Genomic DNA, 27,482 nt, shown 5'->3' with positions numbered 1-27,482 from the left:
TGCCAGACCACCCAGAGACAAAACACACGCACCCGAGGCCCTGTTCAAGCTCAAATTTATTCCTGTACGAGTCTCCCTTGTATGAGACACTTCCCACCCGTCTTGCTTACACAGTAAACAAGCCACCTGCCAAGCAGCATCGCTGCCCCAGCCCAGCTCCTGCTCGGGCAGCCCCCCTTTCCCACCTGCCCCCTCTGAGCCCCGCTGGGATGCCCCAGGCAGGGCAGGATGCTGGTGCCAGCGCTCAGCCCGTGCCCGCAGGGCAGCGAGGCCGAAGCCGGCCGGGTGTGGGTTGGATGGAGCTGCTCCGAGGGCTGGGATGGTGCCCGTGTCTCCTCCCGCTGCACCTCAGGCAAGGCAGGACGGGGAGGAGAATAAATTAAAGGCTAAAAAGGCCACTGGCATTTGCTAGCTGGAGGACAGAGCAGCAGGGCGAGTCCCCGGGCACCCAGGAGGGCTCCTGATCACAGGGAGAAAAAAGCCCCGATTGCAGATGGTCCCGGAAAGCCACCGTCCTCCCCTCCCTCTCTGAGCGACCCCCGCGGCCCCCCACTCCCCTAAATGGTTTAAGGCACCGTCGTATGAGGAGGCAGGTAAAAACCTACCCGGAGCAGCCCCGGCACAAGTCCCTGGAGAGGCAGGAAGCGGCGAGGGGGCTCCAGGTTGAAGCAAAGTCCATTATAAATACATATAAATTCCACAAAATGGTTTCCTCCCTCCTGTCCGTGAGTCTGGGCTCAGGATGCTTCGAGGAGTGTGTGTGGGGCAGCTGCAGGGGATGTGCTGCCTGAGATGGGACGGAGGCCACCGGAGGGCTGGAGTCCTTTGCCAGGAGGTTTGGAAGTGCCAGGAGGAGATCGGGAGCAGTTCACGAATCCTCTGGGACGGCCAAGCAGATAGAGGAGTGGCAAGAGGTCAGGAGGGATGTGTGAGGCTCTCCTGGGTGCTGTCCCAGGGGAGCAGAGGTCCTGGTTGAGTCAGTGGGACAGGTGGCCCCATTCCTGTAGAGTCCCTTGCTCAGGATTTTTATTACACACCAAAAGAAATAAAAGGAAAAAAGGAAAAAAGGAAAAAAGGAAAAAAGAGAAAAGGAAAAAAGAGAAAAGGAAAAAAGAGAAAAGGAAAAAAGAGAAAAGGAAAAAAGAGAAAAGGAAAAAAGAGAAAAAACAGGGGGAAAAAAGATAAAAAACAGGAAAAAAAAAAAAAAGAAAAAGAAAGAAACTAAAACCCCGAGGTAAAACCCAAATGCCAGCAATCAGAGGCGCCTGAGCTGCCTGAGCCCTGTCCTGTCACGAGTCCCTCCTCAGCTCGGAGCTGGGGTGTCCTTGCCCGGGCTCTGCTCCTGGCTGTCCCCAGCCTCCCTCTGCAGCCACCTCGGGGGCGTCTCCTCTTCGCCTCCCCCTTGCTCTGGGGCCCGAATGCCCGGAGCCTCTGGCTCCGAGGGGTGGCCCAGGGCTTCCCCAGGGCTGGCTACATGCGGGAGGACGGGCTGGCCAGCTCGTAGAAGAGCAGGTAGGCATCGCTGCTGCGCACGTGGCTCGAGGACATGGGGGTGACGCTGCAGAGAGGGGAAGGGGAGAGCAGTGAGCAGCAGGGATGGCATGCCCTGAGCAGGGGGTCCCCGCTCGCTTGTGCCACGCCAGGCTCACCGGGAGTCGTTGAAGCTGTGCCACTCGCTGGACACGGGGCTCTTGCAGTAGGCCGTGTAGTGTCCCCCCATGGTGGTGCCCGAGTGGTTGGAGACGGCGTAGAGGTTGTAAACGGCGTGGTCTGTGGGGAGCAGGGGTGCTGCTCAGCCCTGCTGCCCCACAAAGTGCCAGCGCAGAGCCCCCCGCCCTGCCAGCAGCTCCAGCAGCCTGCATCCCGTGCCTCCCACCCCTGACGCCTCTGCCCCCAGCAGCTGGGCACACGAGGAGCCCAGGAGCTCCGGGCTGGGACTAGAGGCATGCAGGGGCTGGGACTCACTGCAGCTCTGCGAGGCGAATTCCCGGAGGTCCAGGTCCTTCAGCGGGAAGTTGACGAAGGTGGTGAGTTTGCTGCTTCGTATCCTGGCCTCAGAGAAGCGCTTCAGGTCTGGAGGGCTGCGTCAAGGAGCCACAGGGACAAAGGAGAGCCTGCAACAACCCATCTCTGCCCCCCACGACAGCCCCATCCCTCTGCCCGAAGGATACGAAGCACCAGGATCTTGGGGAACTTCTGGATGCTGAATTTTTTTGTGCACCTTGTCCTGGCTTTGCAGCGACAACACGTCTGTGGGAGGAAACGGCACAAGCAGGAGGGTGAGGGCACTGCCCACAGTGCTGGCAACACAAGCACAGAGGGGAAGGGGCCCAGCCTGCCCCAGGGAGCCCCCCTGCCCCATACCGGTTTCTCGTCCCCATCCAGCACGTCCTCTTTGGTGAAGAGCCGGAGGCAATCCATGAGCGTCACCTCCCCGTAGCCTTTCTGTGGGAGCACAGTGATGGTCAGGGACAGGGGGTGTGGGACAGGGGGTGTGGGACAGGGATTGTTGAGCCTCCCTCACCTTGGGGATGGGCAGGGACAGGTCCCAGAAGGGGTCGAAGGCTGTGGAGCAGTAGCCACACTCGCTGCAGGTCAGAGAGCTCTTCAGCTGCCCAACGAAGAGGTCTGGTGGGGTGGACAGAGCAGGGTGAGAGCCCTGGTTCCCCCCTCGCCCCCAGCCCAGCCCTGTCCTCCCTTCCCCCAGCCCTGCTCACCGCTGATGCGGCTGTCCTCCCTCTCCTGGTACCTCCTCCACATCTGCCGGCTCTTCTCGTCGTCACTGCGAGGATGGGGACACAGCGGGGCACTGAGCATGGCCCGGGGGACCCCAGCCCCGCCACCCGGCCCAGAGGGACCCGTGAGGTCACTGTCCCTGGGCTGGCCTTGCGGGAAGTGAACTCTCCCGGGGCTCGTGCGGTGCCAGCACTTACGGAAGGTGATCCAGGCTGTCGGTGCTGGCCCGGGGCCGCACCAGCACGCGGTTCACCTCGCTGTGCAGCCCGTCCAGCAGGAACCGCAGGAACTCCTGTGCATCCTGCTGGCTGCAAGGCATGGGCACGGCCGGTGAGAGGCTGCAGGGGGCTCAGCTCCCCCACCGCCCTGCAGCCACCCCCCCTCACTTGTAGCCGACGAAGCGTGGGGCGTATCTCTGGATCTGCGTCTTGAACTCGGAGGGGCTCACGCTCTCGTTGGGGGACGAGGTCCAGAGCAGCTGGATCAGCTTTGCAAACTCTGCAGGCAGAGAGGAGGGTCAGCAGCGGAGGTGGCACGGCCGTGCCCCCATGGCGACAGCTCAGGGCCACACTCTGGGGTCTCAGGGCCTGATCCTCCACTGGCTGGGCAGCCCAAGGAGCAGCACCGAGCTCTGGGTGGGGGTCCTGCGGGATGTGGGGTGTCGCAGGGGTGTGGGTGGGGGTCCTGCAGGATGTGGGGTGTTGCAGGGATGTGCTGCAGGGATTGCTGCAGGGATTGCTGCAGGGATTGCTGCAGGGATTGCTGCAGGGAAGCCCTTGCAGTCACCAGGGGCCGGGCCGGGCAGTTACCTGCTGTGAGTTACCTGTTGTGAGTTATCTGACATGAGTTACCTGCCGTGAGTTACCTGCCGTGCGTTACCTGCCGTGAGTTACCTGCCGTGAGTTACCTGCCATGAGTTACCTGCCGTGCGTTACCTGACATGAGTTACCTGCCGTGCGTTACCTGCTGTGCGTTACCTGCCGTGCGTTACCTGCCATGAGTTACCTGCCCTGAGTTACCTGCCGTGCGTTACCTGACATGAGCGCCGTGCGCATGCGGCTGTTGTTGTTGAGGTCCCGCAGGTACTGGTTCTGCAGGCAGTAATCCCGCAGCTCCTTGGTGTTGCTCAGGCACTGCAGGATGGAGTTCATGAAGCACTGGGGGAGGCAGAAGAGAAAACCATGGCAACGGGAGGCAGAGGGAGGCAGGCCGTGGCAGGGGGACGCCTGGGCTGGGACGAAGCCGTGAGGAGCAGGGGAAGCTCTTCCTCCCGTGGGCAGAGGGGTGCGGGGAGATGCCGGGCTGCGGGTGGGGTGCTGGGGGCGAGGTGAAGGGACAGGGCTCCCCGTGCCCCACTGACGTGCCCGGTGCCAGCAGGGCTGGGGGCACACTCACCGTGTTGCCGAGGTTCCGCAGCCCGGTCAGCCCCTGCACGGCCTTGGAGCTCTGCAGAGAGAGGGAACTGTGCTGGGAGGGTGGCGGGCTGGCCATGCCCGCGGGCAGCCCGGCGAGGCCATGGTGCCACCGAGCTGCCCGTGGAGCAGAGCCTCGGCGCAAGGAGAGGCCCCATCCCGCTGTGACATCATGGGCAGGGCCAGCACCGAGCAGCTCTCCGGGCCAAGGGCTGGTGACAAAGCACAGCCAGCCTGTCCCGTCCCGCTGGCCCAGGACTACGCACAGGGCTCAAAGTTCTCCCTGCCTGGCAAGGCTTGTGCCCCATGCCCTGGATTGCAGGTCAGGCCGGCAGCCCAGGCTGCTTCCTCTGGGGACACTGAGGCACGGCAGTGCCCTGTGCCTGCCCCACGCCGCAGGAGGAGCACGGTGCCCGGTCACTGCCTGCCTGCTTCACGCCAGGTGTCCATCCCCTGCAGGACACCCCCACGAGGGCAGCCCAGACTTTGGCACAGCTGTCTCACGGGATAAAGTCCACCTGGGAAAGTGCAAGCCCAGCCCTGCAACAGCCAGCCCGGGGAACAGGGCTGTGTGCCCAGTGGTGCCTCCCCAGCTCCTCCTGGCTGTGCTGCACCTGTGCCATGGGGTGGCACTTCCAGGTGCTCCAGGTGCTCCCTGAGCCGGGAAAAGCAAAGATGGGCACGGGCAGCTGGGCAGCACGGGCAGGGAACCATCAGCACTCTTTGCTGGAGAGACTGAGAGCACAGAGGGGTTGTAGGGGTGCCACCACCCCTCTCCCAGCATGCAGGACAGGATGCTGGGAGTGGCACTGGTGGGAGCCCGGGGTCCTGCTCCCCACCCTGCATAGGGGAGCAGCAGGATGAGCCTCCCCAGAGCAGGGTGGGGGTCTGACAGGGCCTGCAGGGGCAGACTGCTGATGGTGCTCCCCCAGATGCCCCGGATTTAAGGATCCTTAGGCAAACGCCCCAGCTGCCCACCTGAGGCTTGAGGAGGAGGAGAGGAGGCGAGAGGAGGGGAGGGGGCCCAGCAGCTCCGAAATAGCAGCAGCTGGTGTGTGTGTGGGAGGTGCTGAGCACCCAGCCCTGACAGCAGCCCAAAATAACCCAGATCCAGTTACACGTGCTCCCTAGCGACGGCGCAGGCATCACCCACCGCGGCAGGGACCGGCACCAGCGGGGACCCTGCGTGGGCACACGTGGCTCTGCCACACTGACCGGCTGCCCTCTGTGCCATCGGGTGCCCCCGCAGTGCCCAGAGCGCAGGGGTGTCCCCAGGCGTGGCTGCCCATGGCTGTCAGTGCCGGGGGGTCGCCGTCCAAAAGTGCCAGGTGCCTTCTTGGGCTGGGGGCAGGCTCAGATGGGCACAGGGTACCAGCAGGATGTGACAGGTCAGTGCCGTGCCACGGCTGGAGGAGCTGGCCTGGCTCTGCTCCCTGAGCGGATGGCGGCAGGAGACGTGGGCCTGTGTCCCAGCAGCCTACATCCATCCCTCGGAGGATCTGAACCCCAAGGCCGTGCTCGTGTCCCCACTGCTACCCCGGGGAAGGTCACGGTGCCAGGGGTGAGCAGCAGGCCCTGGGAGCTGCCCCAGAGTGCCCCAGCCATCCCCGCCAGGACGTGCTTGTCCAGTTGCCCTGGTTGGGCACCTCCCGCCGTGTGCCAGGAGGGACCGGCCAGTCCTGCCCATGTGGGTGCAAACCTCCCCACAGATCCTGCATTCCCCCACAGCCAGGTGCCAGGCTGTCCTCCCAGAGCCTGGAACAACCCCAGGGGAGGGCTGGGGCCGAGGAGGGGGTGTCAGGTGCTCCCCTAGCTTGGCACAAGCCCTGTGTGCACCGAGGTGTTATTTCCCCCTCTGGATTTCCCTCCCCTGGGTGACTCAACTCCAGCTAATCCCCCTCTCCCGTACAGGGCTTTATCTAGGACACGACATGCTCAGAGGCAGTGGAGGAGAGCTGGCTCACGCGGCGCGGCTGGGGACTCCCCGAGGCTGCACCGCAGGACGGGGACAAGGGACAGGTGATGGGGACAAGGGACGAGATCCCGACCGTCCTGCCCCATCCAGGTCCACATGCCAGGAGCCTGTTGGGGCAGCAGGAGAACCAGAGCAGCCAGACTTACATAAGTGCTCAGACCTTGCCCTCCTTGCCCCTTGCTCTGCCATCCTTGCAGGAAAGATCTGTCCCGGCACTGTGGCTCTGGGGACAGCCAAGTTCGCTCCGATGGCACTGCCAAGGGGCTCAGCGTGGCCAGCACGCCCTTCCTTGTGGTGGGACACGGGCACCTGGCCAAGGTCACCGCAAGGGCAGGGCTGGCAGAGGAACCCAGGTGTCCTGACACGTGCAGCTCACCTGCTCCCTGCCATCCTGTGCGACACCGGGACACGCCGTCCCCACGGGCAGCTGGGAGGGCACCCACCCCAGGCACCCCATCCTCGGGCACGGGGGATGGCACAGGGCACTCCGTGCTCCCCAGGGCGGGCGGGGGCTGCCCCCTTCTCTGCCCCCAAGCCAGGGGACGGGTGCTGCGGGCATCTCCTACCTTGGTCTTGTTGAGGACGAGCCCGACGAAGGTGGAGACCAGCAGGGACCCTGGCATGGAGGCGCGGGGCCGCAGGTCCTTGTGAAGGTCGGGGAGCGCGGGGGGCTCCTCGGGCAGCGTCACCGTGTAGGAATCCCTCATGGTGGCCCCGGCGGGCACCGCAGCACGGCGGGGAGCAGCCGCGGGCAGCGGGCTGCCGGGGGACACCGGCGGGGCTGCCCCGGCCCGGGGCCGGCCGCAGCCGGGGGCGCGGGGTCAGGCGCGGAGCCCCCCGCGCCGGGCGAGCGGGGCCGGAGCCGGGGCCGGCTGCGGGGCTGACGGCACCTGAGCGGCTCTGACATCAAATGGGTGGAGAGGCGGCAGCCGGGCTCGGTGACGGCTCGGTGACGGCTCGGTGACGGCCAGCCCCCGCGCACCGCGTGGTACAGCGCGCCGGAGCCAGGGGGGACCGCGAGGGGCGGCTGTGCCCCGGGGGGGACGCGCTCCGGGGGGATGCTCCGGGGGGATGCTCCGGGGGGATGCTCCGGGGGGATGCTCCGGGGGGCTCCCGCGGCGTCTCTCTCAGCGCTCCCGCAGCCCGGCACCGCGGGGGAACGGGGAGAGGCGGCAGCCGGAGGAGCGCCTGTCCCCCCAGTGCTCCCCCGTGCTCGCAGCTCGCCGTGCCCAGGGTTGGTGAATGTCCGGCCCCGGGCACGCACTAGGCAGGGAGCGGGGCTCCCCAAAATTGCCTTGGTAAAAGTGGGACAGTCCCACAGCGCGGGGTGCCTGTATCCAGAGAGGGGCTGCGGGCTTGTGGGGCTCCCGGCCGTGTGTCTTTCCTGCAGGGCCGATGCCAGGTTGCCAGGCAGTGACATTTTGGGGGAACCCCCTCCTCTTTGGGGGATGCATTAGGGCTGAGCTCAGAGGATATTTCAGTGCCCTGAGCTGGGGAAAAACTCCCTGCAATTCCTACGCGGAGCAAAGACCCCACCTGGTGTCTTCCCTCGGTAAACTGAGGCACGGCACGGGCAGGGCTCCAGCTCTTCTCCTGCAGCAAGGGCAGATGCAGAGACTGGCAGGGAGCCCGGGTGTCCTGCGTCCTAGTCCTGCGTCTCCCGCTGCTTCACCCCTCTGACCGCGGCAGGACGAGCGCTGGAGCCCTGCGTGCCTGCCCAGGTGCTCCTCTGCCTGCTCAGGGAAATTTCCATGGGCATCCAGGGCAGGGAGTGTGGTTGGGCTGCTCTGACAGAGCCACAGCCTCCAACCTCCCCGAGAGGGCTCTAAGCAGAGCCTCCTTTCCCCCTCTGGAGCCCCCAAAACACCCTTATCCAGAGGCAGGGGCTGCCAAATCCTGGTGGCTGCAGATGCAGCCTCCCTGTCGAGCTCTGCTCAGCACAGCCAGCGGAGGGGCTGGCTGGGGACGGAGGGAGGGGAGGGAGGAAGGGAGGGAGACTATTTTTGGCACCAGCAAAAATATCCGAGGAGGCATCTTGCAGCGTTATTCATCTGCAGGGCCCTTTTGCATCACAACAGGAGGGCTGTCGTAAGCGGGGCCTGCGCGTGCTCACACGTGTGTACATGTACACACCCTGCGCTGTGTACGGCGTACACACACGGGGACACGGTGTGCACACACACCCACCGCCCTCCTCCAGCCTGCCTGCGTGCCCTGCCAAGCCCGGGGCACAGCTCCCCAAAATCCAGGCTCCTGCCAGCCTTCCGGCAGTGTGGGTGGTACCACGGGGGTAGGATGGGCACTGCCAGCCCCGAGCCCTGTGCAGGGAGCTGGGGCAGCTCTCCCCGTGGGGATGCACCGTGCTGGCCCAGCCGGTTCCGTGGCAAGAGGGCGGTTCAGCCACATCCCGTGCTGAACCTCGTGCCCCGGTGACACCGAGCACCCCAGGCCAAGGAGCCAATTCCCCTCCAGCCAGAGCGCAGCGTGCAGGCTGTGAGGGCGAGGCTGGAGCGGGAGAGAGAAGGGGACACCCAGTGGGATGGCATCACCCAGAGCAGGTCCCTGCCCTCAGCTGGCCCCTCTGCAGTGGTGACCTTCTGCCGTGGGCAGAGGTTGCCACAGGCCCGGTTGGCACGGTGGCAGCAGGCAGGGCCAGCCAGCGCTGGCTGCGGGCCAGGGACGTCAGCTGCTCAGGATGGAACTGCGGAGAGCTGCCGGCGGTTTTGTGGGTGGCCCTGGCCTTCTGACCCTGTGTACACCCGGGGTGGTTAATGGGCCGGCACAGCTCCAGTCCTGCCCCTCGCCAGGCTGCCCTTCCCAGGAGCCAGCACGGCCCTGCAGCTCCGTGGGAACAGCCCTCCGCTGACACCGCACCTTCACACACCTCCCTTTGCCCACGCGGTGGTAAACTGAGTCACGAAGTGCTGGTGAGAGTATGGACACATGGAGACACCCTCACTCCTGGCTGCACACCCCTCAGGATGGCGGTTTCTGCGGCACAGAGGCAGGAGGTGGTGGTGGAAAAAGGGATGGGAGGAGGCGTGGGGCCAGCCCCGCTGTCGCCTGGCTGCGTCAGGAGCGGGTGCTGCTGACTCTGCCCTCGGGGCTGGGCAATGGGGCAGAACCGAGGGCAGCTGTGGGGCCGCAGCCTGCGCTTGTTTCTGGCACCTGGCACGGCCGCGGGCACCCAAGTCTGGTTTACGGTCGGGACATTTGCTTCCCGGCTTGGGAAAGGGAGGGAATAAACCACAGCAGTGGAAAGTAGCGGGTGTGCCCATCAAAGCACCAAGGAAAACTAAGGCAGTGTCACTGACCTGCCTGCCCTGGCACGGGTGCCTGTCCCAGTGCCCTTTGCCACCTTTGCCACCCATCAGCCCAGGCTGTGTTCACGTGCAGGTTGTGGGCTGGGACTTGCACAGTCCCTGCTGCCCCACGGGCACCCCACGGGAGCAGGCTGGCACCCCACACAGCAGTGTGTGGGCACACGGGGTGGGGACCCTGCAGTGTCAGCTTTAGGAAGAGTCAGTGGCTGCAGCAGCCGCTGGATCCCCCCTTGGTGCCCCCCAGCAGGGCCTGGTGTGGGAGGGGGAGGCAGGAATTCCCTTCCACAGCACTGATCCTCCACTCCCTTGACTCCCCAGCCCTTCCCTCACCCCAGTGCTGGGGGCCAGGCATGAGGCAGGTGGGCACAGGGGGTCCCACACCATGGCACGGCACTGCTGAAGGTGGTTCCGTGGGGGAAGGCACTGGGGAAGGGGCACAGGGAGGGCTGTGGGGGCACTGGCTTCAAAGGGAAACATTGCTGGGGGATTCTTTTCTGCTTCCCTGAGAGCAGGACAGGACTTCTCCTCGTGGTTTGGCGGACGGCAGTGGGTAGAGACGCAGGGAAGCAAAGGGCAGGTCAGACCATCGGGGAATGGAGGGTGACTGGAAAGACAGCGGGAGACAATGCAGGCAGAGCCTGGCCAGATCTTGGAAGGAAACCTGAGTGGAAAATTACCAGGCTGCTCCCCTGCACGGGCTGCGTGTGCGCTGCCTGCTCCCGGCCCGGGCTGGGGCTCCGGGGACGCTGCAGCACCGACGGGGACGTGGGGCACCGAGCACCCGCCACCACGCATGGTGCTGCCCATGGGGAACCCCTGCTGCCACACAGGCTGAGGCACAGGGCCCCAAACTGGCAGCAGTGCATGGTGCCAGGGAGCTGGCATTGCTGGGCACCGAGTCACTGTGGCAGAGCCAGCACCAGCCAAACCAGCTGTCCCAGCAGGATGAGTGCCCAGCCTGCTCATGTCACCTTCCCTATCTGGGGTGAGGCAGCAGGAAATCCTCGTCAGCCCCACATGGGGATGGAGCCATCACCTGCTGTCACACGAACACCAAAAGTGCAGCGGGCACAATCCCGGGCACAGGCTGCTCCTGCCTCCTTGGGGAGCGTGCCCTGCGAGCACAGCCCCTCCGAGGACACCCGCCCGCACACGGCTGCCTCAGCAGCTCCAGCCGGGACTGCTGCGCCAGCAAGGGCATCTCAGAGGGTCACACACAGAAACTGAGGCACGGAGCGGCACAGCCAGGCTCCCAGGCAGAGCGCGGGGGCCTCGGGCTCCTCAGCTTACCATAAGCACAGCCCACATTCCCCCAGCACAGCTCTGTCCTCAAGCACAGTCCATATCCACCCAGCATGTCTCTGTCCTCAAGCACAGCCCATATCCCCCCCAGAACAGCCCATATCCCCCCAAGAACAGCTCTGTCCTCAAGCACAGCCCATATCCCCATCAGCACAGCTTTCATCCCCCCAGAACAGCTCTGTCCCCCACCCCAGGCAGCCCCCCGTACCGTGGAGTCCTGGGTGGACACGTCACAGTGCTCATCGCTCCTCTCGCATGGCTGGCTGGCACAGCGGGTGCCCGACGGTGGCAGGCTGGCCTGAGAGGGGCTGAGGTGTTCAGTGGAGAGGCTGCCGGGGTGGCTTTTCCTCCCGTAGCCCTCCAGGTAGCCACGGACATAGTCGGAGTGAGTGGCAGCCTGGTACAGGCCCTGCAGGTGGCCGAGCTCCGGCCGGCCGCGGGCACCGAGCGCGCCGGCCGCGGGCAGGTAGGCGCTGTCGGAGGTGTGCAGCCCCGAGAACTCCCGCGCCAGGTCCGAGTGGCTGATGGATTTGTGGCGGCTGAGGGGCGCTCCGGAGGGCAGGTAGCCCGTGGGGCTGCCGGGGGTGCCGCTGAAGGTGTAGCAGGCACCGCCGCTGAGCCCGGCGCAGGCCGGCCGCGGCTGCGTGCGGATGTACGAGGGGCTCAGGTGGATGCTGGGGTCGGGGTACAGCCGGCCGCTGTCATAGCCACGGGTGGGGGACAGCCCCCCGGCGTGGTGGTAGCGAGGGGAGGGCAGGTAGCTGGCTTTGAAGCCGATTTTGTCGCTGTCCGCGTAGGCGGTGGACAGGGTGGATCCATAGGAGCTGTAGGAGCTGTAGCCGCTGGGCACTTTGCTGTAGGTGCTCTCGGCGTAGCGGGAGGAGTCCACGTATCGCTTCAGCGTGGAGGAGAGCTGGGACATGCTGCAGGCTGGGGCTCAGCAGGCTGTGCTGGAGGCATCGGCTGCAAGGAAGAGCCCAGGGATCAGTTCCGCAGGCCCTGGCCAGCACAACACCCAGCAGCTCCCACCCAGCAGCTCCTGCCTGCCCTGGAGATCCTGCGAGACACAGGGCATCCAGGGGCTGCTGGTGACAGTGTGGCCATGGCTCCTGCCACCTTCCAGCCTTCCTGGAGAGCCTGGGACAGCAGGACCCGGCTAGCACTGCCACCCCCATACCCCCGGACACCTCATACCACAGAAGGGAGCCCCAGGGCACAGCCACAGGCACCCAACATCCTCACAGACACCAAGGAATGGCAGTAGTCACCTCTGCCCCAGCCCTGGCATCCCTGCCACACTGTCCAGTGCCACTCTGAGGGCTGGAGAGATATCCCCAGTGTCTCCTCCAGGTGGGAGGCAGTGCCTGGTCACAGGATGATGCTCAGGCCCAGCTCTGGCTGAGACAAGCAGGTGGGATGGGCCGATCCAGCCAGCCCAGCACCTTCCCCTGGTTACTCACATGGAGTGCTGGGGCTTGGCAAGGGGCTGGCACAACAGTGAGAGGGAAACTGAGGCAAGCTCAGACCTGAGAAGTTTTCCTGTCTCCCTGCCATGGCTGAACCCCGTGTGCCCCATCAGTAACTCAAGCCCAGGGTCCTCCTGGTGAGGTGGCAGCCGTGCCCCTGCCAGCCGGGCAGAGCCAGCACTCGGTCCCCACAGAGAGCTGGTGGCTCCCGCACAGGGAAGGAGAGGAGCACACAGAGACAGGGACAGAGGTCCCAGAGCACACACAGAGCCAACCCAGAGCAGGGATGGCAGCGTGGCAGCCAGCAGTCCCCAAACACGGGCTGTCAGGAGAGTTTGCCCTCAGTGCCCATGCCGGCACTGATGGCTGGATCCCTACCTGTGCTGGGGCTGTGGGTGGCACTGGGGCAGGCAGCACCCAGGCGAGCTCCTCTGCCCCGGCGCTGCTGGTGCTCAGCTCCCGGGGTGACTGGTGTCCCTTCCCTGGCAGGACAGTGGCTCATGTGGCTCCGAGAGTCTCCAGTCACCCGGGAGATGACCCTGATTCAAAGGCTTTTCCCAGCCCAGCCGGGGCGGGCTCTGGCCCGGCTCCAAGCCGGGAGGTGCCGGAGCCTGTGCCTGGCCCGTCCCTTGCAGCACCGAGGGTGCCACCGGGGCTTGGGGACGAGGCACGAGGAGCCACCGCGGGTCACCGCCTGCCTGGCCCTGCGGGGACACAGCCTCCTGCTCCGAGCCCCGCGGGCTCCGCGTGGAAACGCCCCGGGAATGCTTCAGGGAGGGGCGGTGAGGGACGGCAGCAGCCCCCGTGGGCTCCCACGGGCAGCCTGGCTCTGTCCCGGCCGCTGCTGCTGCTGCCCAGGGAGCAGCCGTCCCACCGCGGACAGGGAAATATTTACAAGCAGCAGCGAGGTGGAGCGCACAGACCTGTTTGGGGACGGAGGATGAAGGGTGAATAATCTGCTCCCGGGCACGGGAGCCACGGAACACCCGGCTCTTCCCAGCCTGGCTGCGGCCGCCCTCACCAGGAGCGGGGCTCTGCCAGTCGGCATTTGACACGGACAGGGAGTGGGACCCCAGCCAGGAGACTGGCATTGAGTGCCAGGATGGGAGTGACGGAGCCCCTGGGCTCCCAGGGAGCACATGCCTGGCTGCCTGCCCTGCTGGGGCACGGAGCAGCCTGGCACAGGGACTGCCCCTACTCCCCATCCTCGTCGCCAGCAGAGATGATCTTGGCTTGGGACAGTGCCAGGAGAGCCCCATGCCATCATCCCCTGCCAGGTGCCCACGCTCTCTCCTGGCACCGGCAGTGCCAGGAGAGCACAAGTTTGGGAGCAGGAGGGCAGCAGGTGCTCCTGGCAGCAGGACAGGTCTCCACAGGGCAGCACCTGCCCTGGGGATGCGGAGCAGCCGATGGAGGGATGCAGGGTCAGGAGCGGGCACCGGCCCCGGCCACGGGAGCTATCCCATTCCTTGGGAAGAGAGGCCTTACCATGGAGGAATGTCACATCTGCCAGGCTTGCCTGTGCTTCCAGGTCCCCATGTCACATCCGAGCGGACCCCAGGGCGGTGGGAGAGCGCAGCGTGCCAGGAGCCAGAGGAGCTGAGGGGGTGTGAGAAAACCCCGGTTCCTCCCAGCGCTTCCTGGGCTGCCTGGCCCCTCCCTACCCGTCATTGTGCTGAGCTTTCCTGCTGCCTGGCAAAGCCCTGGGGCCAGCACGGCTGAGTCAGGCCGCCTGCACCCTCATCATCCTCCCGGGCTGTCAGGGGAAGCTGAGGCACAGGAATGTCCGGTCTGCGCTCACGGGCCCGGCGGGAGCGGTGCCACCACACGGGAGCGGGACACACGGGGCTGCTCGGGGCGCTGGGGAGTCCTGCCCTGCCCTCCCTGGGAATCTCAGCTCAAAGTGAGGAGGCAAAACCCTCACTCTGAGGCAGAAAAGCAGAGGCCTGCTCTGTCCCCAGCTGCCGTCCTGCCCGTGCCCGGTGGCAGGTGTCCCCTCTGTCCTGCCCGTGCCCGGTGGCAGGTGTCCCCCTCGGTGGCCACGGAGCCCCAGAGCGGGCTCGGCTCAGCTTACACAGCGCTGGCTCCATCCAAGGTGTCACAGCACAGCTGCTTCTCGCTTACGCAGGCTCAGAGCCGTCCCCTGAGACACAATGTCCCAGCCTGAGGTTACGTGGGGGCTCCCGGGACTCTGCCGTGGTGGAGGCAGAGAGGGGACCCTGTGTGAGGCACTTTGCACGCTCCAGAGTACAAGTGCTTTGGGGCTGAGGGGCTCTGTGTCCAGCTGAGCGAGGTGGGACAGCCTCCTGCCCATTCCCCAAGGGAAACAAGGCACAGAATCCCTCCAGGTATCCATTTCCCTCTAGGAAGGCTGACCCCGAGCAGCCCTGGAGGGAATGAGCCACAAAATGTTTGCTCTCTGGAGGGGACAGGAGTGACCCTTTCGACAGATGGGGACTGCAGTGCCTCTGGCACAGCCTGGCTCCTGCGTTCCCCACCACTCCCACCCCACAAAGTGACAAGCCCTGCCCAAGGTGACTCACCCAGCCTGGCCAGGGTCCTTCCCCTGCCAGCCCTGGGCCTGAGGAACCCCCAGGCTCACCCCACACAGCCGGGAGTCACCGCCCTGGCCCCGCTCCCTGCTGCTGACCCATCCCCACCCTGCTGCAGAGCCTGCTGCTGCTGCTCCCGGGCCACCCCCCAGGCAGCAAAACCCCAAACCCACGGGGGACCCTGACGTAAGACCCAGGGCATGAATTACTGCTTTGAGGTCTATGCGTGCCAAAAAAAAAGCAGGGACCCTCGGGCAGGAGGCTCTGCCCACGCTGGGGAACGAGGAGGGTGCCGGGGAGGGTGGCTCAAAGACAGGATTTTGTGTGTGAACTCAGAACCTTCTCCCTGGAGAGAAACCTCTCCCCCGGGCTGTTATCCGGCTGCAGGAAGAGCGGGACAGTTTTGTCTGTCTCCGTGTCCCCCTCCCCGGGGCCGTGTCCCCACCTGCACTCACCTGCATGTGGCACGGGTGGCCGATGGCTGCTCAGGACACGGCGAGGGGTGACCAGCCAGGCATTCGGTGATGCCCTCGGCGCTGGTCCTGCCTCCTTGGGGAGCTTCCCCCGGCACCGGAGATGGGCAGCAGCCGAACCCTTCGCAGGGGACAGGACGCCCCCGGCTCAGCCCCTCCACGCTGGGAGGGAGCGCAGTGGCCGGAGGGGGCCGAGCCCGAGGGCTGTGGGGCCACGTAAAAACACCACCGCAGAAATTCAGGGCTCGGGTTACCAGGCAGATAAATATAGTGTCTTTATCTGACCTCACAGGGCGCTGAAATGCTCCTCTCGCATTCCAGCTTGGGGAGGCTTAAAGGGGACGCGAGCCCGGGTGGGCTGGTGGCCCTCGGCAAGGGGGTGCTGCCAGGGGAGGCTGCGGGGGCTGTGCGGGGTGGAGCAGGACTGAGGGTAAGCGTGAGGCACGGAGAGATTTGGGGAGGCAGGTCGAGGTCCAGGAGGCGAAGGATAGAGGGAGGGTTAAGGGAGGGAGCGGTGGTGGGAACACCGCTTGGTGCGTGTGGGGCAGGGAGGCACAAAAAGGGGCGGTGGTGGCTGCCAGCAAGGTTTGGAGTAGAGCATCAGGGTGAGGGGAGGAGCTGGACTGGGTTTTGCCCCCCCTTGGGATGAGCTGTAGGGAGAAGAGCCCACTAAACCTTCAGCAAAGGTGGGCGTGGGGCAGCTGGCGTGGCGTGGCCGCCCCTCGTGGATCCATGGGGACGCCTGACCCGCCCAGGCTACGGCACCTGCGTGGCCGTGACTCAGCGAGCACCTGCCGAGGATAATGGGGAGGGATGTAATTAGGGTGGCATCTTCCTCCCTCCCTCCCTCTGGCTCCAGCCCTTAAACAGGGAGGGGCGCGTCGGGGCGTCACTCTGGGAGGTGGCGCAGGGTCACCAATGGTGTCACGGGGTGGTGGCTGAGTCCTGCTGGTGGCTCCTGGTGCCAGGGTGGCATCTTGACGCTGGGCAGGGCAGTGTATGGCTGCTGCAAAGGACATGAGAGGCCTTGGCAGCCCCCAGGCAGTGTGTGGGCACAGGAGCTCCAGCAGGACCCTGGTGTGATGGGCACAGGAGCCCCAGCAGGACCCTGGTGTGATGGGCACAGGAGCCCCAGCAGGACCCACGTGTGATGGGCACAGGAGCTTTGGGACATGTGCACACCCCGCCCCGCTCCCATGGCCACTTCCATCCCTGGCAATTCCCTCCCCAGAGGATGGAGGGGCCAGGGCCAGACCTGGTCCCCTGCTGTGCCTCCCTGCCACCATGGTGTCTGGGATGGAGCTGGGGGTTTAGGGACGGGGATGGGGACAAAGGGTCTGGGAGCAGGGGGCCTCACTCCAGATGGGCAGGAGGGGGTTGCCCTGCCCAGGGAAGCCACATCTTGCCCCTCTGCCTGCTCCTCTCCCACAGACATTGGGGTGCTGGAGGCACATGGGGGTTGCCTGGGGGGCTGTGCCCCTCAGCAGGGTCCTGGTGCCCAGCCCCACACAGCCCTCATCCCCAGTGCCACACACACGGGCGCCCGTGGCTCCAACACAGAACCTAGGTAGGGTTTTATTGTGCAGACAGAGAAACACTCCTTGGATGGTAAGGTGGTCTTTTTTTTCTTGTTGCTTTTCATAGGGTTCTTTTTTTCCTTTTTTTTTTTTTCCCCTTTTCCCTTAACATAATTTCTTTGACGACAAGCTGTGGAAATAACTACAAATGTTCACAAAAAAATGAGACTCGAGCCGCGTCCGCGCTCTGCCGTTGGGCTTTGCGCCTGCCCCGGCGCTCACCAGCACGCCCAGGGAGCTGGGCACAGCCAGGCCTCAGCTGGGCACGGCCTCAGCAGCACTAGACAGCAAGCAAGCAGGCAGGGATGGGCAGGGGACGGGCACGGGGGTAGGAAGCAGCTCTGGAGAGGAGCAAGGAGTGGGGAGCAGCTGCTGTGTATTGCTCTCAGCCGTGGTGGCACAGCCCGGGCTGCACGGGTGGCACAGCTGGATGCTCCTGCCTCTTCCTTTCCCTGTGCCCTCCCCTGGGTGAGGCTCCTCGGGGTCCCGTGGGCAGCCCTGGGCTGGCAGATCTGAGCTGTGCTGGCCATCCCTGTCCCTGCTCTCGCCAACCCCTGGCACCATCCTGGCCTTGCTGAGGTTGTGGGCTGCCCTTCGGTCCTTTGCTGCTCTTAAAGGGAGACGGGGAAATGCTGAAAGGGAGGAGGGAGAGGGGAGGGGGCACACGGGCTCCTCCCAGGAGCACGGTGGGATTTGAGGAAGACTGCTCTGCCTCTCCATGAGGAAGGGCTGGGGATAGCTCCAGATGTTCCCTTCGGGAAGACAAAGTGCCCCTACAGAGGAGTCCCTGCAGAGACCTTGGGGTCACGCTCCCAGAGGGGAACCCCCTCCTCACCAGCCAGCCCGGGCACAGCTCTGAGGGCTTGGGGAGGGCAGTGGGGCTGTGGCTAGCTCAGAGAGGCTCTGCTTGCCTCCACTGGTGCTGGCAGCAATTCTCTCGTCACAGCTAAGGGCTGGTCCCCGGGGAGAGCGAGTGGTGTCTCTGGCTTGGGCAGCCCAAAGGTACCAGATGGTGTCTGGAGGAGGCCTCACTTCCAGCTCAGCTGTAAGAAATAGATTAGGAAAAACTTGTTGCCGAAGCACATTTGCACTGAGCCCGTTCCCAGGGTCCCAGAGGAGCCCTAAGGAGGCAGGGGGGGTTCATGGTGTCTCCTAGACCTGCTCCCCTCTCTCCTCCCAGCCTGCCAGGCCCAGCAGCGTCCCATGGCTCCCCATTCACTGAGTCATTCTGTGCCCTCTCCCAGCCGTGGCAGCTCAGGGTGAGAGGAGCAGGGTGAGGCAGGCAGGGCGGGTGGGGACACCAAGAGCCCTGTCACCTCCAGGGGCCACAGGCACAGCACCCACCACGGGCACCCTCCGCACGCTCTCGCATCACCCCCCTCTCTTACCTGCCAATCCAGCTGTCTTTCCCCAGTTGAGAATAGGCAAACCCCAAGAGTTAAAGGGATGGGACAAGCGAGGCTGAGGCCTCCAGTGCTCCCAGCACAAGCAAACCAGCCAGCCTACGGAGCGGGGAGGAGCGATGGGAGAAGCAACGCTGCCTAGCAGAGCCACCATGCTTCGGAGCGGGGCGCGTGTGCGTGGGATGGTGGGCCTCGGCACGGGACGGTGGTTAGCGTAAATATACGGCTAAATAGAGATAACACAGAGAGGTTTCACGGCTTCCAGACGCTTCAGCTTCTCTTTCCAGGGGCTGCGAGGAAGGCGGGGTGGCTGGGGTGCTCGGTGTGTGCGTGCGTGTGTGTGCGAGCGCTGTGAGTGTGTGTGTGTGTGTGTGTGTGTGTGTGTGTGTGTGTGTGCGTTTCGCCTTTCACAGGGACACGAAGTCCACGGCTTGCAGGAGAGGCAGGGAAAGGAGCAGCAGCAGGAGCCACGAGGTGTTCTGGATCAAGAGGCTGAAGCCGGCGCATTTCTCCAGTTTGTCTGTGAGGAGAAGGAATGGGGAGGGAGAGAAGAGAGGCCATGAAATCCCTTGGGAATGGGGCTCAGGCTGGGAGTTCTAAGGGTACAGGAACACAGCTCCGTGCCTTTGCTGTGTCACAGAAGTGCAGCACGTCCCATCCTGGACTGTTTCCCTCCCAATGGAGGGAATGTAGTAGCAAAGACTTTTTGGGGCCCTGAGAAGCATAACCCTGCCTGTGCCTGACTGAGGTGACAAGTGGGTGGGCACCAGGTGAGACAAGGGTCTCTTGGCCCCTTTCTGGAGGACAGATCCTGTGGGCTGTAGGTGTGGAGGATCCCCACTGTCCTCTCCATGGGAGGATATCAAGGCAATGTGCCTGAGGTGGGACTCAAGAGAGGCAGGAAAAGCGGTGTGAGATGGAGTAGAGTGAACCCATCTGTGAGACGAAGCGCACCTGAATGATTGGGACACATTTATAGATCCTCCCTGAGGATCCACAGGGAGTTGTGGTGCTCTCTGCTGGCCCTGCCAAGCCAAGGAGCAGGTGGGAAGGGCTGAGGCCAGGTGCCACTGCCTGTCTCACCTTTGATAACAGTGATGTTCTTTATCTGGTTGCCGGTGTAGTCGTTGGTGGCCTTCAGCTCGCACATGTAGATGCCCTCATCGCTGGTGGTGAAGCTCTGCAGGTGGAGGCACACCAGGTTCTTGTGCATGGTGACGTTGGCTCGGCTCCGGTAGATGTTCTCGGAGACGCTGATGGTGCTGTGGATGACGTGCTTCCTGTTGTCCTTGGTGATGCTGAACTCGTAGGTCAGGGGGTTGTCGGTTTTGTTCTCATAGCGACAGTCCACGCGCAGGTTCTGGCCCAGCAGGCAGGCACTCAGGTCCTTGATCATCTGGCAGTGGGCGGCCTGGAGGACTGGGAGAGGCAGGAAGGGGTTGGACAGGGATCAGCGAGCTCTGGGGGTGCCCGTGCAGCCTCCAGGCTGCTCTGGGCCGAGCAGGGAGCGGGGAGGGATGTACCTGTCAGGATGACAGCGATGCCCACGGTGGGGTTCATCTCGCTGCTGAGGTGCCCGGTGGGGGCTGTCTCTGAGAGGGGAACCTGGGCAGGGGGAGAGAGAGGCAGTTAGCCAGGCCACTGCCCCATGGGTGTGGGCACTCGGTGGTGCAGGCTGCCCTTCTTGCACAGACAATGCTCTGGCGTCTGCTCCTCGTCACCAGCGTCTGATTCACTGCACAGAGCCCGGCTGGCACTGCACCCAGCTGGGGAACCAGGCACTGCGTTTCTGCCCAGCATCATCTTTGCACTTCCCCATCCACACTTTGTTTTCCCTGTCCAGATCTCCCCAGCAGACATTAAATGAGCATAGCCAGACCCGCAGCAAGGCCTGCCTGTCCCCTGTCCAGCCTTCTCCCCCTTTTGCCCTATGGCCAGCCAAGGTTCAGACAGGTGAAACCAGGCTGCACCCCAGTGCCTGCACACCTTGACCAGAGGTCTGTGGCTCACGGCGAGGGGCTACCAGCTGAGGGACCCTCTTTGGGGGCTGGTGGGCGCCTGCCCTGCCAGCCCTCCCACAGCTCCAGCGGGTGAGCTCAGCAAGGATGAGTCATTGCAATGCAGTGAGGGAAAGGGGCCAAGAGCAGCGAGGAAGAGGGACACAGCAGCTGGACAGCGAGCCAAGACCGCCAAAGGATGGCACGAAGCCTCCAGGAGCTGAGCTCAGCCTGCCCGGCCACGGGCTGGAAGGGGTTTGGGTGGCAGCATCCACTGTCTGTGTCCCTGCCCGGTGCCCGTCTCTCTCCAGGCTGTGTGTGTGGGTAAGGGGCCCGTGATGTGCCATGCAAACACCAGGGCTGCTGATTGCAGCCGGCCCAACGCAGCCACAAGGAATCAATTACAGGTTTGCAGGCTGGCCAAACAGCCGCGTGGGGAATCCAGCCGCAGACATGCGGAATGGAGGGACAGGGTGGGGGAGCAGCGAGGCAGCCAGCCTGAAGGACACACCAAGCATCTTGCAGTCAGCCCTCCAAGCTGGCTGTGTCAGGCCAGGTCCAAGAGGGGGAGCTGATAAACCAACCCTTCGGGGCTCCAGCCTGGCACAGGGGACAACAGACCCTCAGTTTGTTCCTTCTGAGCCTGGCAAAGCATCCAGGGAAGAGCTAGGAATTGCCTGTACCACTGCCAGCTGCATTTTTCTATTTAGCAATTTTTGGGTTTTTCATATAATATTCTAAGAGGAAATACCAAACCCATTTACTCACCCTGAAGCTCTGAGAAATTTCTTTATCCAGAGCCCTAAACCTTGGCCAGGAAGAAAAATTCCCTTCTCTTGATCTCACTGGCAACTCAAGAGGTTGCCAATGGGGTAAACACTTGAACTTCTGGATTCCTAGAAATTGTTCCCCCGTCCCTTGCTTTGTCATTTCCCAGCACCAATCTGCTCCCTTTTGAATGTCCTGGGGCACTATCTAGGTCATAGCCTGGCTTTCCTCCAGAAAATCCATGCAAAGAAGCTCACAGAGAGGGGTTTTCCTCCCATCTATGTGCCCAAACACTCAGATTTTCTAGGCTCTGGGTTGATAGCCCTTGGAGCCTTCTTCTCCTGCCAGCAGTGCTGGGAGCAGAGCAAGCCAGGTCACTCTCACCCCTGCATGATCCCAGGGGTTTGGCGTGGGGACAGGGCTCAGGAGGACGGTGGCATTCGGGGGGCTCCAGCTCTTAGAGGGCAAAGCTCCCGGCGCAGTCCCCACCAGCTCGGGGCACACCATGGCTCCTGTACCTACCCCCTGTGCCCACCAGCGCGACAGGCTCGGGGTGACAAACGACCTGCGGGGATGGGGACAGGGGCAGGCTGGTGGGCTGAGGGAACGCAGAGCCGCGGGAAGCCTGGCTGTGCCGGGGGGTGGCTGCCAGCAAAGGGGGTGCGCAGGGCAGAGCGATGGGGCGACCCTCGAGGGGGGCAGGAGGGCTGGGGGTGGGCGAGCTGCCCCGCCGCAGCAGCGCGGAGCGGGAGCGCGGCTGCGGTGCGGGCGTGCGCGCGGGCGCGCCCACCGGGAATGCCGCAGTCCCGAGCCGAGGGTGGGGGGCACCGGCAGCGGGAAGAGAAGCCGAGCCCGTGCCCTCCTCCAGCGCGCTCCGTCCGGCCGAGCATCCCCTGAGAGAGGGGAGAGATGCTCCCGGCGCCACCGCCGCGCCCGGCGGACCCTCCCCAAGCCCGCAGCCCCGCGCTGTGCCCCGAGCGCAGCGGCTGCTCCCGGCCCGGCGGCGTGCGGGGCGCTGCGGGGCGGTCGGTGCCTACCTGCGGGCGCTGTCCGGTGCTGCCCGCTGCCTGCGGGGCTGCCGGCGCTGTCCGGGGCTGCCCGGCGGGCTGTGGGCGCGGCGCTCCCGCAGTCTGGGCAGGGCTGGGCGGGCGGACCCAGCGAATGGGGGCCGGGAGGCGTCACTGAGGTTCGGCCCCCGGCCCTGCGGCGGGGGGCGGTGCGGGGGGGCCCTGCCTCTGCGGGACTCGGACGCCCCCGCCCCGGACAAGGGGCGCGCACTGATGCGGAAGGTGCCGTTCGCCAGCCTTATGTTCCTCAGGAAGGGTGACACAGCCCCATCGCCGTGGGAACATCATTTTGCGGAAGAGCTGCCAACCCTCATCTTCCCCGGCAGCGTGGGAGGTGTTTTGCTGGGAAAGGAGGATGGTTGGGATGGGGAAAAGAAGCTTGGTGTGGGCTTTGCTGAGGAGGGGGCAGGTATCATCCACATGAGTTCAGCTCAGGTGCTCCGAGGGGTCACTCTGCACCAGGTCACCACAGGTCTCCTCCGTGTGGGAAATCATTGTGGGAATGGCAAGATACTCAGCTGAATCAAAGAACCACACAATCATTTAATTTGGGAATGACCTTTAACACCATCGAGTCCAACTGCTAACCCGGCACTGCCAGATCCACTGCTAAGCCATGGCCCCAAGTGTCACATCTACAGCCTCTGTCTGTGATGTCACTGGATACAGACTTTCAGTTTTTGCTCCAGGTCTGGTGACAATGGGGACACAGCAAGGGCTTGCTCCCCACAGGCTCCCACAGCATGTTTGGGAAGGAGATGAGCAGAGCTGCTTCTGCACAGGCAAAATGCCTGTGACAAGAAGCCTGGGACAAGACCTCTTCCCTGCTCTTTGGCAAGGTCACGACAGCAGAAGAGGACAGCAGCAGGGAGCTGTTTTCCCTGGGAGTTTGGGTCTGGAGGTATCCCAGGAAGGCATAGAGACATACAAGATGGCCTGCCCTGCCCTCACCTCCTCCCACAGCCCTGGCTGGGCTCTGCTAAAAGGGCTGATACTGGGAAAGTTGATACAAAAGTCATGTTCTCCTCCAGCAGAACCTGATCCCAGGTGACACTCGAGTGCTGAGGTTTTGCAAGCTGGCTGTGCAGGTGGTTTTGCTAATTCTACAGAAGCTTGGCTCTGGCTGCTCGCTCACTGCATGGGCTGCAGGTGTGCTGGCCCAAACAGGGACAGTCCCTCAAGCTGGCCAGGTGGCCTGTGGTGTCCTAGGAATGTTGAGCAGGGTCCAGTGTGCTGCCATGAGGAGGGCAGAGGGCTGACCCTCGTGGCAGAGGGGTATTAGAGACACTGTGGCAGCATGATGCACCACACTGCTGGCTCAGACTGGCAGGGCTGGCTATGGATGGGAGGAGAGGCATGGCAAAACAACAGGGAAAGATACCGAGGCTGGGAGCAGATGGATGCAAGGCAAAGAGACAGACACGAGGCACACTGCAATGTTGTCGGGGGGGGGGGGAACGTTGTAAGCACAAGGTCTATGTCCAAACACAGCTGTGATGTGAGGCAGCCCCTGTAACCACACACACACACACACGGGTACTTTTCACATTTCACATCTCTACAAGCTGTCTCCTCCACATCCCCACTCTCAACCACAGCTATTGCAGAGTGAACCAGGGAAGTCAAGCTCCAATGACTGGCTTTTAGAGGCGTGCAGTGGCTCAAGGCCCACTGTAAGATATTTGGGCTTCTTTTCAGTCTCTGGTGTGGAGGCAGGCATGAGTGTGCAGTTTCTGGGCAGTGCTGGCAGTCACTTCTCTGCCAAAGTATTTGCAGGAGGCTCCTTGCAGAGGTTTTCCCTCTGGATAGTCCTTTTGCTGCAGATTGCAGGCTGGCTGCTATCCCTAAACCAGAGAAAAGCACCCAAGTCACACCGACTGCAGAGGCCTCCCAGAGGAAAGGGGTGGGGAGGAGAAAACCTAATAGTGACAGAGCAGTGGAGAGGGGGGCAGGCAGTGTTTGCAGTGGCAGGTGTCAGTCAGGGAGACAGACAGCAAGAGGAACAAGGAGGCGGCCAAACAGGCACAGTGCAGCACAGCAGTGCAGACACCAGCAGGAGCGAGTGGATGCGGCAGGACAGACGGACCAGCAGGCAGAGGCAGGGCACAGACAGCTCCCCTGGGAGCTCAGAGCAGCCAAACTGCCCCTGGATCCTCTCTAGGGAGAAAGCCAGGGCATGTGGGGGTCCCCGGGGGGAAATTCACTGCTCCCAATAGCTCAGTTGCTGCAGAAGGCAGCCTGGGAACAGAGGTTCTGAGCAGCACCATGACTCGGGTGTCTGGTGATGCTGCAGCAATTAAAACCTGGCCTTGCCCAAGGACATCCTGCTGCAGGAGACACCCTTCTAGGAGTAGGGTGGATGCACATCCTTCCCAAGGGGAACATCTCTGCCCTGCCCTCAGCCTATCCCAAACACAGGAATTGGAGAGTCTCTCCCTTTTCCTCCTGCTCATGGATCAAAGCACAGCACCATACCGTGGGTCCTGCTCAAAACAATGCCCATGCAGCAACCATTTGCTCCCACACTGCCAAGTGCTGGGGAGAAGTGATGTGAGGACATGGACAACAGGACTTGAGGGCGGCCATGCTGTGGAGAGACCCCTGACACCCTCCCCATGGCCATTAGAGCTGGGACATTGCAACATGGAGGAGTAAGGGAGAGCATCTGGGAATCAGTGGTGGAGCTGCAGAGATCACAGCCCAAGGAGCAACTGATGCTCACTTACCTCACGGCTCAGCCCAGAGACAGGAGGGCTGCAAAGGGTTTGCTCCTCGCTGCACTAAGCCAAACCCAGGCCCTTCCCACCCTGTCTTTGAGGGACCAAGGAAGGGAGGCTGCAGAAGAGCTGTGCCCTTGATTGGAGAGACAGAATGGCCCTCGGGAGCCCAGCAAGGCCCCACAGATGCTAAATGTAGCACGGCCCAGATATGAAACCCCTGGGCTTTGTGGCAGTGCTGCACAGAACAGAGGTGGAGGAGACTGTGCTCCCCTGTTTCCTGCAGGCAGCCCAGAGCCATGGAAAACAGGGGCAGGCAGGATTCCTGCTGCAGTACTGCCTGGGGTCACATCAGCCTGGCAAAGATGGCCAGCACAGAGCCCCAGCCTTGGTAACCTGTACCTACTTTGTGCCTGCGTCCTGCATAAAGAGAAGCCCCAGAGAGTGAAGATCTCCAGCAGTGATCAGGGCTAGGGAGTGCCCGTGAGCAATCAGCTCCAGCCCTGCACTGACACACTTGCCAGCAGCAACATCCCTCCCTTCCCTCCCTTGCTGCATACTCTGTCCTGGAGCTGCCTCGTAGCTCCCGGCTCTGTGCTCACAACCAGCCACAGGAGTGCCCCAAGGTGGGAATGCTGTCGAGGGGGTTTCTCTGGGAGGCTGCCAGCACTGAGCATTCACTGCAGTGTAGGATCCTCTGCAGTAAATCCTGCTTCACCTGCACTTCTGCCTTCCCAGCCTGCTGTGATCCACCAGACAGGACCTAGCAGTGGAGCCATCCTGCCAAAGCAGAGCAGAGCCATTGTCCCTGCAGCTTGACATCCATCTGGAGGAGGGGGTGACTATCTTTGTCTGCCTCCAGTCCCAGGCCACTAAAATCTCTTTGCAAGTCTTGGGAATCCTTGTGGGAGCCAGCCAGGACATGAGGAGCCAGCTCAGCTTGGAAGAGGAGGTTGACTGAGGTAGAGAGCTCTTGGTTTGCTCCATCTGCTCTCCAGACTGAGTGGGAAGGGTGCTTGGCTGCCTGCTCCAGCCTCCTCCTCACTGCTTCCCATCACATCCTGTTAATTCTTGGCAGGGAGTGGGTTTTTTTGGGAGAGCTGCTTTTTGCACTGTGCCCTGCAAACCTGATCTCTGCTGAGCTGCAAGGGAGACTCATCCCTGCAGGCAGGAGAGGCATCTCTGCCAGCTGAGCTGGGCAGGTCTGGCAGGTAACTCCTGGCTCAGCTTGCAGACCTATTTCTTACTTGCAGAGTGTGGTCAGTGGCCACAGGGCCTGTATTCCAAGCTCTTTGCAAGGTGCCACATCCCACGGGCTCTTTGGAGGGGAGTGAACATGGACAGAGCTAGAATTGGGAAAAGCTGCCACTTCAGATGGTGAAACTCCCTTGTGCCACCTGCTGAACACCTGTGACACCGCCACGCTCACTCCTTTTAAAATGGCGAGTACCTGTGGGGGCTGATACAGGATGTGCAGCACTGGAACCCTGAGAGGGAACTGATTCCCAGATAAACCTTAAGGCCCTTTGTTTTAGGGAAACTTACTCATGTTGGAAAGGAGAAGCTGCTGGGGGTTTCCAGGAGGTGCTGGACGGAAAGAGAGGTGTAGAGCAAGCACCATTTCTGCTAACCATCCCTAGCCACACTTTCCCCTCTGTCTCAGGAGACATGACTAATGCAAGTTACAGAAAGTGGAAATAGCTTCCTTGATTATTCTCTTCCTATCTGCTGGGCCTTAAATAATAGAAAATGATTATTAGCATTCCTTATTTATGAGGGAACCATTAGGACAGGGTGGTTAACTCTCACCACACAGGTTCCTAGGGATAGCACCAAAGAACCACAGGAAGCATCTGCCTGCAGGGTCTCCCAGTGCTAGCAAGCCCCAGATTCTGGAGAGAGACAGGTTAAATCCAGTCTACAACTTCCTCCTGAGGGGCAGCACCAATCTCTGCTCTTTGATGACCAGGGACAGGAGGTGCAGGAGTGGCTGGAGCTGTGCCAGGGGAGATTTCTGTTGGATATTGGGAAAAGAGGGTGGTGGGGCACTGTCCAGGCTCCCCAGGGCACGGTCAGGGCCCAAAGATTGCCAGAGCTCCCAGGAGTGTTTGGACACTGCTCCCAGGGATGCACAGGGTGGGACTGTTGGAGCTGTGCTGGGGGAACTCAATGACCCCTCCCTTCTCAGGATATTCCATGATCCCATAAATAACGGCAGTTTTGCCCCTTTCTAGCACTGCACAGGGCTCAGTCCTACCCTGAGGCTGTCGGGAGCCTTGGCTGGGACCCGGGCAGTGCTGGCAGGGCAGTGGCTGTGGCTGCACACACAGAGCTCCCCTTGAGCAGCCACCAGCTGCTCCTGCCCTGGGGTTTGTGTCATAGCTCCAGCGCTCCCTCCTCTCCCCATTGTTAGCAGGGACAATGGCACATGTGCAGGGCTGAGGGAGAAAGGGCTTCCCCTGCTCTGAGGAGCCCTCCTGCCCCAGCCGAGTGCCTAGAGGAGGAGGCAGCCCTGCCTGCCCACACCCCGGGCTGTGGCTCCTCCAGGCACTCTGCTGTTTCCCTTCTCGGCATCACCACCCAAACACCAGCAGCCCTCCAGCCACACCAACCTCTTCTGCTGTACACGGACACTCAGGGATTCCTCCCGCTTCAAAATGGCAAATTGTTTGGAGCAGGGGGGTATTGGAAATCAGGCGACCCCTGATGGGAAG

General features: G+C 63.0%; 2 protein-coding genes across 4 annotated transcripts; both read right to left on the bottom strand.

The window, feature by feature from the left end:
• Positions 1–38: 38 nt before the first annotated feature.
• Positions 39–15,389, bottom strand: USP2 (ubiquitin specific peptidase 2). Of its 2 annotated transcripts, XM_085560229.1 has the most exons (14): positions 15,222–15,362; positions 13,703–13,813; positions 10,957–11,711; positions 4,132–4,182; positions 3,770–3,893; positions 3,123–3,234; positions 2,934–3,044; positions 2,718–2,782; positions 2,525–2,628; positions 2,365–2,445; positions 2,172–2,250; positions 1,966–2,073; positions 1,650–1,770; positions 39–1,558 (listed from the first exon to the last, which is right to left on the bottom strand). In XM_085560229.1, the coding sequence occupies exons 3-14, from the start codon at positions 11,668–11,670 to the stop codon at positions 1,471–1,473; spliced, it is 1,758 nt and encodes a 585-aa protein (XP_085416355.1). In that variant the 5' UTR covers positions 11,671–11,711; positions 13,703–13,813; positions 15,222–15,362; the 3' UTR covers positions 39–1,470. The 2 variants fall into 2 exon arrangements, with proteins under 2 accessions (XP_085416355.1, XP_085416354.1); XM_085560228.1 differs by lacking the exon at positions 13,703–13,813 and having other exon boundaries at positions 15,222–15,389.
• A 1,400-nt stretch (positions 15,390–16,789) lies between these two features.
• Positions 16,790–22,153, bottom strand: THY1 (Thy-1 cell surface antigen). Of its 2 annotated transcripts, XR_014949991.1 has the most exons (5): positions 22,022–22,153; positions 19,743–19,824; positions 19,303–19,638; positions 18,205–18,739; positions 16,790–17,859 (listed from the first exon to the last, which is right to left on the bottom strand). XR_014949991.1 is itself a non-coding variant. In XM_021540498.3 (4 exons), the coding sequence occupies exons 2-4, from the start codon at positions 19,777–19,779 to the stop codon at positions 18,627–18,629; spliced, it is 486 nt and encodes a 161-aa protein (XP_021396173.1). In that variant the 5' UTR covers positions 19,780–19,824; positions 22,022–22,153; the 3' UTR covers positions 16,790–18,626. The 2 variants fall into 2 exon arrangements, 1 of the variants encoding a protein (XP_021396173.1); XM_021540498.3 differs by having other exon boundaries at positions 16,790–18,739.
• Between the last annotated feature and the right edge of the window lie 5,329 nt (positions 22,154–27,482).

This window comes from Lonchura striata, chromosome 24 (assembly GCF_050655825.1).
Source record: "Lonchura striata isolate lonStrDom1 chromosome 24, ASM5065582v1, whole genome shotgun sequence".
Taxonomy (NCBI): Eukaryota; Metazoa; Chordata; class Aves; order Passeriformes; family Estrildidae; genus Lonchura; species Lonchura striata.
This window is presented reverse-complemented; position numbering and strand designations above follow the sequence as displayed.

Bases quoted from the DNA above. Each gene is read 5' to 3' on its own strand.
- USP2 (XM_085560228.1), bottom strand. From the start codon at position 11,670: ATGTCCCAGCTCTCCTCCACGCTGAAGCGATACGTGGACTCCTCCCGC. The intron at 3,045-3,122 runs GTGAGGGGGGGT...CATGCCTTGCAG, and splicing joins CCACGCTTCGTCGGCTACAA to CCAGCAGGATGCACAGGAGT. The intron at 2,783-2,933 runs GTAAGTGCTGGC...CCATCCTCGCAG, and splicing joins GACAGCCTGGATCACCTTCC to TGACGACGAGAAGAGCCGGC.
- THY1 (XM_021540498.3), bottom strand. From the start codon at position 19,779: ATGAACCCCACCGTGGGCATCGCTGTCATCCTGACAG. The intron at 19,639-19,742 runs GTACATCCCTCC...TGCCTCTCCCAG, and splicing joins CATCGCTGTCATCCTGACAG to TCCTCCAGGCCGCCCACTGC. The intron at 18,740-19,302 runs GTGAGACAGGCA...TTCTCCTCACAG, and splicing joins GAACATCACTGTTATCAAAG to ACAAACTGGAGAAATGCGCC.